Genomic DNA, 16,363 nt, shown 5'->3' on the forward strand with positions numbered 1-16,363 from the left:
TATTGTACACATGGATACCTTTCCATATACAGAACTTGACCTCTCTATTCATCAGATAAATAACATATGGCAACTATAACGATGAAAATGTACCATAAGTTACTGTAGTTAGATAAACCTATCACTACACACAGACATGCATTGTAAATACAGGTTATGATATTTTTCTGTCAGCAACACATACAGAATGCTTTGGGTGATTTTATATTAATGTTTTGAAGTACAATTGTATTGTGGGACTTAATGCTTTGGCATTGTATTACTTTTGCTTCTTCCATCTCAAAGTCAACAGTTTAAAACACATTTTGTTTTTGGTTAATTGCCTGAAATAAAGTTTGTAATGAACAAAAGTTTAAGAGATTTTACTGTTTCGTAATACGATATGAAATATGTCAGTAAACACCCCTCTTGTGAATTTTGAAGCTTTTACGTATCTTAATAAAAGACGATTGCTAACAAGTGGCTAAATGAGGCAACAAAACGTCATCACTAGAAAAGTAGTCAGGCGACCAGTGGTCTAGTTTGTTTATAGCCTAACGTTGCATTCTGGCTATTGCAATTACGCTTCGAAGGTCATTCAAAATGTAAAAAGAATCATCAACTTGTGTTTAGCAAGTTTTCTGTAATAATCCAAAATCCCATCGGCATTTTGTCGAGGGAACCAGTGACTTACTGGGTTGATCTACAGAATTCGTCATCTCTGCAACACTTTATTGAGGCAGACGTTCTGAAAGACCTTTTACCTTGTGGTTGAAACAGCTTTACCGGCTATCTGGCTTGCTAACTGACAGCTGGCAAGCTTGTTAGCACGGTTGCTAATGGGACATGAAGTTATTCAGAGGATGTATTTCTATCTTCAACTCTCGACTGTCTGCAAACCATTCCTCTCCTCTGAACATGTTTATACTCCGACGGAGGAAGTTAAATAAAGCCGGATTGTGCAGCAGAGCTAATACGCTGGACTCTCTGCCTTCAAAGGTGAGCGGTGTCAAGACGACTCGATATTCTTCAACGGAGCAAATTTGCACGTCAAAGTTTATCAAAGCTGAACTTAATGCATAGCAATTAGCGCAGATTGACTCCGCCGCTGTGAGCAAATCCACTGAGTGCCCCCGATTGTGTGTGACTGCGGCCCTAATGCTGTCTCTGATATGTGTTATTGTTGTATTTATTTGCATTTCCTGGCAGACGCCACACCAGTTGTGTGTGTGTGGTTCTCAGCAGGCTAAATCCTCAACACATGAAAGGAGTCCACTTAAAGCTCTGCAGATCCAAGCGTTGTGATTTCAGGAGTTACTATAATTGACCACCTCTCACTGCCAAGCTGGAGCTTTGGGAGCTTGTTGGCATGAGCCCAAGTGAGCCAACCTGCGAATTTGAGTGTTTGTGTGATACAAATATGGCACACCGCTGATCATTTTTGTCTCCTTTTTCATTTTTTCTCTCCAGAATGCGGGAGAGGGACCTACAGAGCATGTGCAGAAGGGCGCTGCTGCTGATCGTCTGTATGGTGTCTCTGTGGGGACAACTGAGCAGTGCATCGTCACACAGAAGCCACATAGGTAACGTACAACACGGCACGTGTTCCTCAGGGTTATTTCTGCAGACCAGCCAGAGTCTGCTCTGTGGAGAGGCTAAGGATACAAAAAACATGCTGGTATAATTTTGTTAATTCATATTGTCCCTATTTCAGTCAATTCCTATGAAAAGTTTTTTTTAAAATATTTTTGTATGTATTTTGGAAAAATAATGGGAGCTTTAGACTTCCAGAAAGCTGCAGAACAGACAGGAGCACCATCAGACTGTTCAAGATATACCAGCAGGATAGATAAGAAAAACAAGAGATATGAATTACACGATACATTTGCAATACCTTTTTTAGTGTCTCTGCATACCTACTACTGTTATGAATGAATTAATTTTCCTAGCCACGTACTGTATGTGGAGACAATAAAAGCTTTTAGAGAAGGTTTCTATGAAAAAAAAGCTCCTAAAAATAGAAATGTTCCACCTATTTTTCTTTTATACCCTGAACAATAAATCCTCTCAATAACACCGTAAGATGCATCATACCAGATATGATACAACCGATAAGGTCATCATAAATAATATTATAGCACATCACTTGTAGGGTAAATCCATCGGATTATAGTTCTCTCACTGACTGCATCTTGAGAAAAACAATCACAATCGATTCCTTGCAGCTCAGGCCAGTAACATGTGTTGGCCACAGTTCACCTCACGGACTGATGTAATTAGCCGAGCTTTCCTTTGGTCTCTGCTCACCAGCAAAGCACAGATTTACCGTGAATCAAGCATCACGTGTGTGTGTGTGTGTGTGTGTGTGTGGCAGGGGACAATACCTTTTAAAGTTATTTCCCTTATTGGGAGATGGCCTTATCTCTGGGCGTATCGGTAGGAACTGTGACCACACATTGAATTAATGAGTCTAATTCCACTAGAGGCACATGTTGGCTGGAGGGACACAGCTCCACGTACGCTGAAAACAACAACATGGCCAGCAAAAGAAAAGAAGTTTGTTTTTATAGAAGGCAATGAGAAAATGACTCTCCTTCTTACTTGATTCATCACCTTAGTAAACATTGTGAACATGAGTTTACGGTCTCAATCGCTAGTTTCAAGTCTCCTTCAATACAACATGATGTTCATTCATTAAATCACGGTCCCATTTAGAGTAAAATAGATCGTAAAGCAGAGTATGCTTTAGGGCGGGTTTCCATTTAATTATTGCTTCCAGGTCGCTACCACAGCGTTGTCCCATTTGGTTGTTGGGGATTTTTTTCTCAGCAATCTAACCCTTTCATAGTTTATTTTAGTGCATGAAAGTTAATTCTAACCATTTTTTTTCCAAGCGTTTCCTTCCTCCTTTGCTCCCGTCTTAATTACTATGACCACTAGAAGTTGCCGCCTGACAATATTGAACCTCCCTGCGGTGATCCAGCTTACCAACAGATGAATACAATCAAAAGGGAGAGTAGGGCCATACCACCTTAAATCTAAGAAATAAAAAGAAGAAAAAGTCTATAATCTTTGACTTTGTTTAAATGTTGAGTTCCGGTATATGTGTAAGTATTATTAATTAATTCACACTATGTACTATAACTATAAAAGTATACACATCTTTACTAATCTTCACATCTTTATGTACTCAAGAAATAAATCTACTTTACTGTTGTGTAAAAGTCCAAGACATGAGCTCAGAGACAACAGTGAGCTGCTTCTGGTGTATCATTTGGAAAGTTAACAATCAGGAAGCCAAATGTTTGTCCAAAGATTTACCATTTCATGTTTTTGTTTTATTTAAAACCTTGCCAAATTTGGTGTGCAATATGGATGAGATGTGTAGTGTGTATGTTATGCTCAGCAAGGCAGTAACAGGTCTACCTGCTAATGTCATTCAACCTTTACAGCTCATCCAGAATGCAGCTGCTCGACTGGTCTTCAACCTCCCGAATTTTACCCACACTACTCCGCTCCTCCGCGACCTTCACTGGTTACCGGTGGCCGCCCGCATCCGCTTCAAAACATTGGTACTTGCATACCGTGCTGCGAACAGATCGGGTCCGGTCTACATCCAGGACATGGTCCAACCGTACACCCCAGCTCATTCACTTCGCTCGGCTTCTGCCAATCGGCTCGTAGCTCCTTCACTACGAGCTAAACACTCAACAAAATCACGACTGTTTGCTGTGCTGGCTCCTCATTGGTGGAACGAGCTCCCCATTGACATCAGGACAGCAGAAAGTCTCTACATCTTCCGTCGCAAACTAAAAACACATCTTTTTCGACTATACCTTGAATAGGGAAGGTAGCGCCGTAGTAGCACTCTAGTAGCACTTAAATGTCTCTTACTGATAGCACTTTGTAGTTTGGCACTTTAGTAGCACTTAAATTGTCTCTTACGGATAGTACTTTGTAGTTTAACGTTATTGAAGAAATTGGACTTGCTTGATTCTTGTTGTTCTGAGTTTGGACTCATGGTTTAATGCACTTATTGTAAGTCACTTTGGATAAAAGCGTCAGCTAAATGACGTGTAATGTAATGTAATGTAATGAAATAACCTTTTCCTTATAATAGCAATCAAGAAACATGAGGTAAAAATACACTATAAAGTAAGTCGACGCGTCCCTTGTCCACATACTGGTGTGTACTTTAGTTTTTCATGAAGACATATTAGGGACATTGAGGGAAATGCACTTTCCTATTTCAACACAACAAGGCTTCCGTGCACAAAGAGTTTAAAGAACTAAAATGGTCTGCTTAGAGCTGATCTCAGCTTCATCCAACACCTTTGAACTTGAACACCGATTGCGAGTCAGAACATCAGCGGTCAGCCTCACTCACGCTGCTTCGGCTCAATGGGAGAAATTCCTGCAGCCGGGCTCCGAGGCTGTAAAAGCAGCATGAATGGCCACCGCGACTCCATTTCGCTCACTGGGGCTACCACATGTTTACTTTCCACCTTCTCATGTGATAATCTAATGCATGGGTAGGCCACATTAGGCACGCATGCCACCATTAGCATGCACTACCGAGGTCACACTAGAGCTATACGTGTGCAAAGGATTTCTTTGTCAATGTTGACGTGCCCTCTCATCTACATGCGGAATTACATCAGCGGACTGTTATTAACGGTATTTGGCGAAGACTTCCTTCCATATGGGCCCGTTCTTTCCAGAATGTATTACGTTTATTGCTGATGAACACGGTTGGTGGAAGGTTGGTAGGGGTAATGATGATTTCAACTCAGATATGGATGCATCCAAAAGGATGACAGCCTTATATAATTACAAAGGGAGAAAAATGTGTTTTCTATAGTTTTATTTTGCTATAGGGATGGAATAAAGTTAAAGATCCGTCTGCGATCTAATTTTGATGTGGTGTCATAATTAACCTAACATTTAAAAACAGGCACTTCCATTCAAAAAGATTGACGCCCTGTGATCTAATCAATACATTAAATATCTTCTGATTATACTTGATGACAGAATAGTGGTAAATCCCACTTGTGTGACTGCCAACATCACCGTCTCTTTGGTTATTTTTGCGCCCTGTGATTTATGAGGACGGAGAGGGGGGGGGGGGGGGGTAGCAACACAGGGGGGGGGGGGGGGGGCAACACAAGTAGCCGGTAATCACGCAGCCCGTGCCTGAGCTACAGAGGTCAAGTCAAGGTGGACCTAGCAAACAAACCTCTTTAGCCCCTTTTGTTTATTGAGGGGGGGGGGGGCTTCGCCAAAGCAATTGAACCTTTCGACATAGCCTGACTGGAGCACACTGAGCTTCCAGCACACATATAACCCCTGTAATAAGACCACTGCATCCCCCAGAGCACCATCTGCATTCATTAGCCCGTCATGAAAGAGTGGCGAGGGAGAGGAAGGGCGAGAGGAGAGTGGTCTGGATCGAGAGCGAGCGTGATAACAAGTATCCTTAGGCTGTGCAATTTGTTTTGGTCCTGTCGATAGGATTCAGACTGATGGTGTGACCAAGTCAAATTGCGGCCTCATTAATCAGCTATTTAGATACTTGGATACTTTTGTTCTTCTTCTAAACAGTATGTCACTCAAACCCATTTGGAAAAAATGTAATCAAGCTGTCTGTGGTTTCTTGGTCAGCGCCTGTGAGGGGGAACGCTGAAATGTGGAAGAGAGGAAAACGGGCGTGAAAAACATTTCCCACTGAGGCTGTGTGAGGCAAAGTGGCAGCAGCTCCTCCCTTTTGAGATAAAAAAAAAAAAAAAACGGTCCAAGCTGTGCCGTTTACAGGTCGTAAACTCTGTTACATTTTTAAATATAAAGCATTAAGCCACATAGCTCGTGGATAAATCCACAAATTGGAATCAAAATGACTTTGGAGCTCAGGTTTACGTTGGGTTTATATCAAGGTCCCGTTCTACATTCACATGCACACAAGGGGCCGTGTTGCCTTATTAATAAGATGGAGCTGTGCGCTGGCTCTCATTTGAATTCAGAGGAATGTTTCCATATTATGGTAGAGACTTTCTAAAAACAGGGGGATGCACTCTAATGGATCATTCTCAAGCTGATTCTCAAGCTGATTTTTCTTGCTTCAGGGGATTCTTTTTGTATTTTCTGCAAATTGGCTTTAACTTTTTCCCTTCTTTATTTTCAGTGTTTACCATATTAGAAACAAACCGAAATTAATGGAAGAGCCCAACTTAATGGAAGAATCCAACATATATAATCCAATATATATATATATATATATATATATATATATATATATATATATATATATATATACCTTTTAAAATGTTAACTTTTGAAAAACTTTTTTCTCTCCCTCCATTGTGAGATTATTAAAAATGTGTTGGTAAAATACATATTAAGATGTGCTACGTTATGAAAAATTGTTAATTTTAAAACGCTTACTAGATAAATTAGAATTGTTTCCGTGTTCAAGCCTGGAAGGAAAAAGACAGTGAAGACTGTCATGGTTCATGGCTCTTGATGAAAAACAGGCAGCCGAGTTAAAAGACTTTTTATTTTAGAAATTCCAAATAGTATAATTTCAGACAGTCCAACATTGAAAATATTCTTTTTCTTCAAAGTCTACTAGTAAATGAATATTAAAAGGGATACTGCAAGAGGATTAAAAAAAAAAGACGTTTCTGTTTATACTGCCCGGTAGTGCCATCATTATTAACCACTTTCTGCTTTTCTCTTTAATAATATTCTACCGAGCCACAAGGTCAAAAAGTATTAATCAGGACACTGAAGAAAGAAAAAGACCAAAAGAGTGCAATAGAGGAGGGAGGAGCACCATCAGATAAATTAAGCCTGTTTGAGAACAAGCTATTGATTTCAGTGGCTTTTCGGTTTACATATGCTTTTTTTTTTTTTACACAAATTAACGCAAAACAAAACACAAATTCAGATAAGGAAACATTTTGGGGAGATTCACATGCATTTTCTACCTCCACTCTTTCTCATCAGGAGCTCCAGGACACGAGTTCCTCTAGTGTACTGGCCCGTAATGAGCCCGGTAACGCAGTGTATTTCTGCTGCTGGGTTGCAGCATGCATCAGCCGGCACCACGCTCCGCACAGCGGGTCAGCGTGGAACCCTTGCCCAGGGGTAGCATGACATTATACCAATTGGCACAAGAGCAGGTCACCACGACCCTCTGGGGGACCCGTTGGGAGGGGGGGGGGGAGGGGAGGGATGCGGCTGCGGAGCAATCGTCCTGACATTTGGAGAGCAGGTGGAGGACACAATGGTAGATGGAGATAGCGAGTGGAGGGAGATTGAGATGGAGATGTGGGGCTGTTTGAGATGCACTGTGGGGATGACAGGGGTCAGCTCGCCCCATCTCCCGGTGGCAGCTAGCGAGATTAGAAAACCATCAAACGTCCTGTGCTATACGCATCGGAATGGCAGCTGTATAGATGAGCCATGAGTGTGTCTGCGTGTGGCCTTGTGTGTGTGTGTGTGTGTGCTGAGAGAATGTCAATAAGTTTTATTCGCATGCTTAGAGGAAACCAAAGTTCACTCCTGAGCTTGTTCTTTTTATCATGTGGGTAATGTTACCGTGACAAAAAAACACACAGAAAAAGACCTCGTACACAGCTGCAGAATCCTTCGAGGAATTTCTGGTTTCATACAACACTATTCCAATTTATAATCGGAGGGAAGCTCAAAGTGACTGCGGAGGCTGTGTGTCTGTAAGCATGCACGGTTTTAAAAACAGGATTATGGATCATTTGAATGGTAAATGGACTTGAATAGCGCCTTTTTCAGTCTCTCGACCACTCAAAGCGCTTTAACGCCCATTCATACACCGATGGCAGGGGCCACCATGCAACGGGCCTCCCACATCATTCATACCCATCGACACGGATTAGAGGGGATTGAACCGCCGATGTTCTGATCGAGGGACGACCCGCTCTAACTTCCGAGCCACAGTCGTCCCATTTTTTTTGAGTACTAAATGTTCTTGTCCTAACACATAATTCCATGATTGACAATTTGTTTTTGTTTTAAGTTCATCATCTCTTTATGTTGGCGTCTGTGTCTTTATGTGGTGAAACATTTACGCCGCCATCTTGGCCAGGACCCACTCGGGAAAGAGATTCTAAAGTATATCAAGGGTGATGTTCAGAGTTCCATAACCTACTGCCTACTACATCAATCAGACTGCACTGCTTATGGCACACTAAATTAACAATTAAGTGTTTCATTAACAGGAGACTGTTACGCATTCTCTGCATCACATGATCAATAGTGGCTCCACCTCTTCGACTCAATTTCATGTTTTCCAGTATAATTTTAACACATACATTTTTAACTTATTGATATTGTTTTCTGTTCAATTTTTAGTGTTGAATATGTTTTCTACAGTACTTTTTTTTTTTTCTCTCGCTGTCAATCAGAATTATGTTATCCAACCGGATTTATATTTCAACCGGTTCACAGACTGAGGAGACGCAATGCATTTTGGGACGGTTGAGTGTGTTTAGTAATATTGCTGATCTATAAGTCATAATTTCTTTCCCATACTCTGCAGTTGAAACACACTGCTCAATTTTGCATCATACTTAGTTTGAATAGTATGAGAGCCAAATCAAGTCAAGGTCTTTACTTATTTTTATTATTATTATTATTTATTTATTAGGTCTCTGCTCAACAATTGCATACTCAAAGTAAAGAGGGCGTATCTCTGCAACCGCAAGTTCTATTTGAATATTTGTTGTGTTATAATAACAATACTAATTGTGCACTTTTGTTCAGATATGGAAATATCAGTCTACATGTTACTGGTTATTATTAAATGAAGTTGGCACACAGCACATATTTAAAGGTTTCAGGTTCGTCTGAAAAAACTTTTCCACTTTTTAGGAAGACAAAATATTTAGGAATGATGCAGCTGGCTGTTTAAACCTTTCCTAAATCATAGTACAATATGTGATACGTCTCTCTGAAAAGGTTGACTGTAATAAAGTGAAGCAGAAAAGAAATTAGAAAGTATTTATAAAGACGATTCAGATGAGATTGGGCATTTTCTCTTCCTTTCGATCTCTAATCTTTTCTTTATTATTCGAGTTGTGTTTAGAGCATGTACAAGTGGATGACATATTATTAAATCACCAATTTTTTTAATTTAATTTATTTATAATTTATTTTTAATTACTCATTAATTGAATCCTAGGGTCCCCTATTTAGAACCCTAAACAATTTCAAGATAATCTGCATAAACTGTTGGCTCATTTATAACCTGTGTTTTTACAATAAGGTCAGTTCACATCTGCTCAGAGTTTTCAAGGAAATATAAAAATTACCTGTGCAACATCTTAAAGTAGACTTTGACTGTGTGTTTTATTGTGGCGGACCTACAACGTGTCAGAATCAGATACGCAAGCAGTCTTCTATCTCCATCTCCTCTCTAATTACAGCTTAAATGTAAACCCATTATTCCTCGCTACATTACGAGTTACCTCTAGCTCTTCTGAAACCCCACGAAATGAGGATTTTGGGGATTTTTTATAGAAATCGAAGGAGAGCCTGGTGATAACGATTTGAGCTGATGAATGCAATTAGCGGAGAAGTACTAACAGCATGGCGGTAATTGGGTCTTACAAACTAAAAGCCTGCCCTTACCTGGCAATTAGAGCAACCTCCTTTAAACTTAGTCAATTGTATTGCTGTTAATGGGCTGTGCTTGGTTGAAGCTTAGCACGAGGAGCCACAGTCCCCTTTCAAATCATCCACTCCTCGTCTCCACTCTGTTGAACCTTTAATGTGTTGAATATTTTCTAAAGCGATTCATTTGTTAGTGATGGTGATTCACTGCTCTACAGATGTTGCTACATAAAATTAAGTTTGGAATCAGTCATTTATTACAAAATATGTATCATAAAGAGGTTGTTCAGCTTTCATACATAGTGTTCCTATATGCTCCGGTATTTTTGTTATTCATTTCAAAGTAAGGACGTGGAACCCGTACACTTAATGTGAATACACTTATCATCACACCTTCTGAAGGTCATTTGACTGACATTGATGTTCTATACACAGATAATTCAAAATCAATAGGCTCAAAGACCATAGAAAGGTAATGTCTATTTATGTGAATATGCATACAAATATGTTGTAATACTGTGATTCATCAAAAACTGTTTTTACTTGAACAAACATATTATTTCTTGTAGTTTTAATTGCTGGTCCTGGTGTTGGAGGCCTTTTTGACAATCTCTTTGTAGACTTTATTTCTATGTTGATGGACGCTACAAATCACATATCAAATTAACTTTATTTGGCACTCAGATAATTGTTGGCTTATATCCTTCTTCAAGATACGAACCACAGAATGGCACAATATTATACATAGAGTTATTAATAAATTAATGCAGTTAATGTCTACCTCTGACCCTGAGTTTGCCCTTTCCCCCATTCCTTTATGGGTAATTATATTAATATCTTACTGTACAAAAGGTCACATTTTCTATTTGAATTAAGATAACGATCATAAAACAGCTTCAATAAGATGTGTGATGAGAAAACAGCCATGTAGGTCCTTTGTGCAAACAGATTATGAACTCCTGTTTATATTCTTAAGTGGTGACTTCTACTGTCCGGAGTAAGTGACACTTTGCTAAGCCCCGCCCCTCTGATGCCATACCTTCAAGCTGTTTGAGCTACCACAGAGCCCACACTGTCAGTAACTGCACTCCCTAAATAAGATATCTAATGTTTGGGAAAACGAAAAAGGGATTTTAAGAAAGAAGCAATCAGAAGGGTCTACAATATGATTTTGAAGGATAAACACAGGATGTGAAAATGATTCAGCAACTGAAACAGGTTAAAGAGATGAAGAAAGAAGATGAAGCCACAGATTGCAGTGTAAAAGTATATCATGTATATACCTTCAGTAACTAGCATGGCAGAGAAAGGAAAACTCTAGTTAATGATCTGATAACGTACTCTACAAACACAGGACTTTCATCAAGGAGAACACGACGTTCCAAAGTCAATTTGGACGTATTTTAAGTTATTTTAATTAACATATGTAGGTTGACTTGTATAAATTAAAATAAGTAAATTTTGACTTTAACCACATCTTAAAACTGTGACAGTTTTGTAATGTGCACCTTTTGCAGCAGTCATATATCTCATGTCATTGGCAAACGTGAATTCATTAATTCATAATTATTCTGTCGTTTAGGTATGAGGATGTGTTGGATCTGTTATAATTGCACGACGAGGTTGATAAGGTGGAGGAATTCCTCATCGTCTGTGTCGTGTGTGTGAGATTCATTATGATATTATTTTGTTTTCCTGTGTATGCAAAGAAAATATACAGGCAAAACTTGTATAAGAAAATGAAAAAATGATAGACGTGAAGCTTGAACAATAATTAGGTGCTGAGGTGATTGGTTGGTGGCTCCCAGCATCTTCAGCATGTTGTTTTGCTTAAATCCCCCAAAATTGTTGTGAATGAATTAGCAGCAGCATGTATTCCAGCATGAAATCGCAGATTACGCGTTTGCCTCTCTGATGTCTATACTTCCACAGAAAATTTAAAGCTCACACATATTTAATGAGCCGCCGTGGGCTAGAAGAATAGCACATGTTAAAGCTGGGCTTTAGTTGCGTTACCCTAAATGCTCTCCAAATGGTTTCTCGCCGAGTGTTTCCTGTGAGTGACGCACACACACACACACACACACACACACACACCAGACTGTATATGTCTAGCAGAGTGTATCATAGCAGTAGAAATAGCTTCAAATGTCTGAGTCATGGTGGAAACGGGTGCAGACAAGTGCAGCCATAAAGGGGCCTGAGACGTGTTTGTGCAGAACCAGTCAGACGGAGAACGGACAGAATGAGAAGCAGAAGATCATATATTTCAACTTCTTGACATTTTTTGGGAAGGTTTTCACGCCCACTGTCGAGCTCTAAACTAGTGCGTCAAAGTTAAAGATAGCATTTACCTATACAGCAGGTCTGAACTGATGGTCTGAGCAGATTGTCTGGTAGTTGGAGAGGAGCTTACCAAACTCGCTCACGACCACAGTGATTGACTCAAGGGAGCTGCCCCGATCTTATCAAACATATTTGATATTTACAACCTGATGTCTGGATGGTTCCTGCGGTGCGTTGGGGGATTACAGACTTCAAAGAGCATCGACCACCTGCTGAGTTTATCGTGAGTTCAGGCAGAAGAATCATAAATACAAGTTACACATATGCAAGGATCCAAATGCTAAATTCTAGTATCCAAATATGCTTAATTCAAAGTGCCTGATTGGTAGTGCAGTCACATCATGAGAGTTCATTTACAGAGCACATTTTAAAAGAAAAAAACCCAAATACTGGCATGGGCTTTACAGAGAAGTTAAATGTACCTTTTTATATTAAAGATTGTCAAACTATAAGGCTTCTTGAAGGGGCGGAGACAAATGCATGCAGATGTTTCTGCAAACAAGGGGAGGTAAGTCATATTTTACCCCGTTAACTAACAGCTGCAGCAGCAGCGGTGGCTGTGAAACATATACTTAATATCCTTATGGTCCAAAATAGCGGTCTTTCTTGGAGTCATAATTCAGCTAAATCTGAACACTCAGACATGACGCACATATTCTCATAAATCAGTGAGCACATCTCCGTGTCCATCAATCCACTTAGAATTCAAAGAGAAAAATAACAATGGTAACTACAGCACTTACATTTTCAACAGTATCAAAGTAATCCAGTGATAATTGTCTGTGCACAGGAACGGCTAATAGCATATTCATCATATTTTCAATTGTGCTAATTTGGTATTGCCTAAAAAGAACAAGCCTCATGATGTAGCCTACAACATAACTCACTGAATCAACACTGTGGCAACATTAAGCTTCCTGTTTACATCCCCCAATGCATTATGGGGCACAGTTGTCTTGATTTTGATGAACACATTCTGAGCAAAAATAACAACATTCTGATAGCTAGCTTTGAGAAATGACATGTTCGTCAAAATCAATTGAAATTAATCTTGAGTTTTTCCCTTTTCCCTCTTCGGGGCTGGTTCTTGTAACTCATCATTAAGACCGCTCCCAACAGCTCAACATCTGTCTCTAAATTGGCATATAGTATTATATCAAGATGTCGGAGAACATGTCGGGAAAGTTTAATGTCCTCTCGCAACGCTAATTCCTCGTTCGTACTACTACGGATACGCAGCCCCCAATCGTGAATATAATCTATAACCCCGAAACCTCGTTTCCACGCAGTCTGATAATATAAATCCTGACCGACATTTATGAGTGCTCATCTGTAGTCGGCGCGATGTTGAGCAGAAAGTCAGAGAGGAACTCGTCAGCTGTTCAGCCTTGGGTGGTTTCTTTTCTTTCTTTTAAACTAATGCTACACTATGGTCGGGTAGTTATTCACTAGAGGCTGGATACTGACTGAATAAAGTGAAATATAAGCTTCTAAAATGCAGTACATCAATTGCTTGCCTCCATCTTCCGGCTACGCTCCATGACTTTTTTTTGCCTTCTGGCTCACACCTCCTCAGGAATGAAGTGCAGTGCCGGGTTTCCACATCGGACCATAAAAACAGCGACCGAGGCTGAGCATCAAGTTTATGTGAATGGTCTGGAGCATAAAATGTAATGGGTGGAACCATTGGAGTTCTCCCGAAATGGCTTTTTTTTCTTCTTCTTTTTTTTTAAAAGGTTTGTCGACATATTTTTGGCAAGATGGTCTATTAAAAAAAGGAACATTTATATTGAGCTGTCAGTGGGTGGACAGGTCAGATGCTCCTTTAATAGTGTCCACAGGCGGCCCACAATTCAGCAGGGGATCAGCGGCGATGGCTGCATCGACGCTAACAAGATAATATTGTTTTCCAGGGCGAGGTTTTGATTTAGAGCGACTGGTTAAATATACCCCTCAGATAGGAGCATTGTTAATGCAATTACATGACAGTCTGATTTAGAGGAGAATAATCTCCGATCCTCAGCTATGAGTCATTTAAAGAAAAGCATCCTTCTTGTTTTCACACTTTGCTTGTTGTACGTATGAAGCCGTCTGTTGTCTCCACCTAATCCTCCATGTGATGAGGGAGGATCCATCCACGTTTTTTTAGTTGAACCAATCCTTTGTGTTTCATGACACTGTGTCTGTCACTCAGCTCTGAAAGGCATCAGTGGAATCGGCTCAAGATGAAAAACATGGGAATCCAGTCGGAGAGCAGAGACGGCAGCCGTTTAGAGCAGACGTGACATCTGCTTGACAGATAACCAGCACGTGTGCATGTCAGATGAGAAACCAGAGGAGTGGAGAATTACCTCTTCTCTTTTGGTCTGCCTCTACGGAGACCAACGCAGTCATGGTGAAGCTGTTTGATTTCTCGATAGGAAATCCACTTTCATGCATGCTATATTATTGATGTTACGTGACACAGGTTACTGTAAGCCACGGATGTTACTTATAAAGCACAGCAATCAAGTATCGATCACGTGAAATGAGTGAGACAAAAACAACTCTGGATTCTCCTTCAGTTTGAGGTCAAGAAGTTCTGGATTTATGATACTATAAGGAAATAGTGTGTTGTAGGAAATGTAATGCTGCAAAAAAACAAACATCTGGTAGCTGAACGTTTATCTTTAATCGAAAATCATGAGCTCTGTCCCACCTTAAGGATATCTGGTGGAGTTTTTTTTGGTAAACACAGTTAAGTACATTAAGGGGAAAATTCACAAAAGCATTGAACAGCTTTTCTGTCCACTAAACCTGCAAAAATACGACAAAAAGAAACCATGTAACCTTCAAAGCCCCGCTATGGGTGTAATGCACCCCTAACTTCACTGTAAATATAGGATTAATGTAGGGTATTGGTGCTCTTGTGCTATTTGCATATATTTAACTTGCAAACATTTGGTGCAACATTTGCTCCTTTCTATGCAAATGAGCCTCTTTTTGAAAAACAGTCGAAATCCCAATTATTAATACTAATAGCCTCATGCAATTACAAGTAAATTATTAGCGTCTTTTGAGAGTTTTTTTTCCGCATTTCATTTCATTGCCTGAAGTTTCCGAGGAATGCCTCTGCACCTCACCTTGACATAAAAGCAACATTTATACTTTTCCACATAAATGATTTTACACCAAAAAAAAGGGGGAAACTCGCACACGAAGCTGTCATACATTAGGAGGCGTGTTTGCTCTGTAATAACGCCGTAACCCCCCCCCCCCCCCGCCCACCGCGCTGTAATATCGTTTGTGAATTTGACCTTGAAGACGGGCAGATAGCTATTGAAAGTGATGCACAATTGATTGGACATTCAGCGGCTGCCATCCATTCGTTGTGAATTCGTCCCTCAGTTTTTCATTGTGTTTATCCTTGAGGCGTAACAACACGTTGTCGTGAATGAGCAATGCTTTGCCCAGGTGCTCGTGCTTTTCTGCGTGTGCACAACAAGAGATACAAATGAGATACGAACAAAGCGAGGACCCACTCATCAAAACATTGCTCTATAGAGCTCTATTTGTGTGTTCGCTGCTTTAAGGAATGCAGGACTCGCATGCCAGTCTCCAATGTAAAAACAACAACAAAAACGCAGCTTTATATGCGTAACCTCACCCATCTCGACCTCCTGGATTATTAAAAACCTTGCTAGTAAACTTAATCCAGGGAGAAATTATACTTACCACAATATGCATTTGGTAAAGCAATTTAGTATAATGAGAGTTGGTTTAAGAAAGGGTCGGCCGTGAGCACCACTGCTTTGTGTCAAAGAGATTTCCACGACCCTTAGCCTTAGTGTTTGTCTGAAGAGAAAGGAACCGTCTGCAGTTTTTACTTTTACACAGTAATTTGTGAGAATTTTAAATCAATGTTGCTTGTTTTTCACATCCTATTGGCTTCGATTAGATTCCAAGTAGCACAGAAAACAACTCAGTCGGAACAAAGTGATAAAGGATTTCTTTTTACCTTTTTACATTACTGCACAATGTTCTTGAACAGCGCCGGAGTGACGGAACAAGAATGACATCACAGGTGACTTTAAATTGCCGTGCTTTCCTTTTCAGAATTAAACCTTTGACTAATACTTGACAATAACTCGTAAGCAAAAGCAGGGCACTTCATCTACAGTGCTCGTAGTCCATTAGATGAAATGATAGTAGAAGCTAGACATTAGGTTAAAGCTTCAGCCTCAAGTGGAGTACCTTCTAATATTTAGAGAATATTTTCCAACACAAAATACATGTCGTGATCGACACCCATGTGTCAGACTGTTTTTTTTTTATTAATGTGCCTGCACCAGATGATGGGAAACATTTTGAAAAAGGCCCTTTATCATATCTCTCTTGCAATGTCACGATGAGA

The 16,363-nt window shown here is 40.0% G+C and overlaps 1 protein-coding gene across 1 annotated transcript in view; it reads left to right on the forward strand.

Annotated features, from left to right (window-relative positions):
• Positions 1-1,450: 1,450 nt before the first annotated feature.
• si:dkey-238f9.1 (chemokine-like protein TAFA-2) overlaps positions 1,451-16,363 on the forward strand; it is a 32,238-nt gene continuing 17,325 nt past the window's right edge. The window contains exon 1 of the mRNA XM_034533321.1: positions 1,451-1,562. Within this exon, the coding sequence (XP_034389212.1) occupies positions 1,451-1,562 (112 nt within the window). The remainder of the gene's footprint in view (positions 1,563-16,363) is intronic.

This window comes from Cyclopterus lumpus, chromosome 5, assembly GCF_009769545.1.
Source record: "Cyclopterus lumpus isolate fCycLum1 chromosome 5, fCycLum1.pri, whole genome shotgun sequence".
Classification (NCBI taxonomy): domain Eukaryota; kingdom Metazoa; phylum Chordata; class Actinopteri; order Perciformes; family Cyclopteridae; genus Cyclopterus; species Cyclopterus lumpus.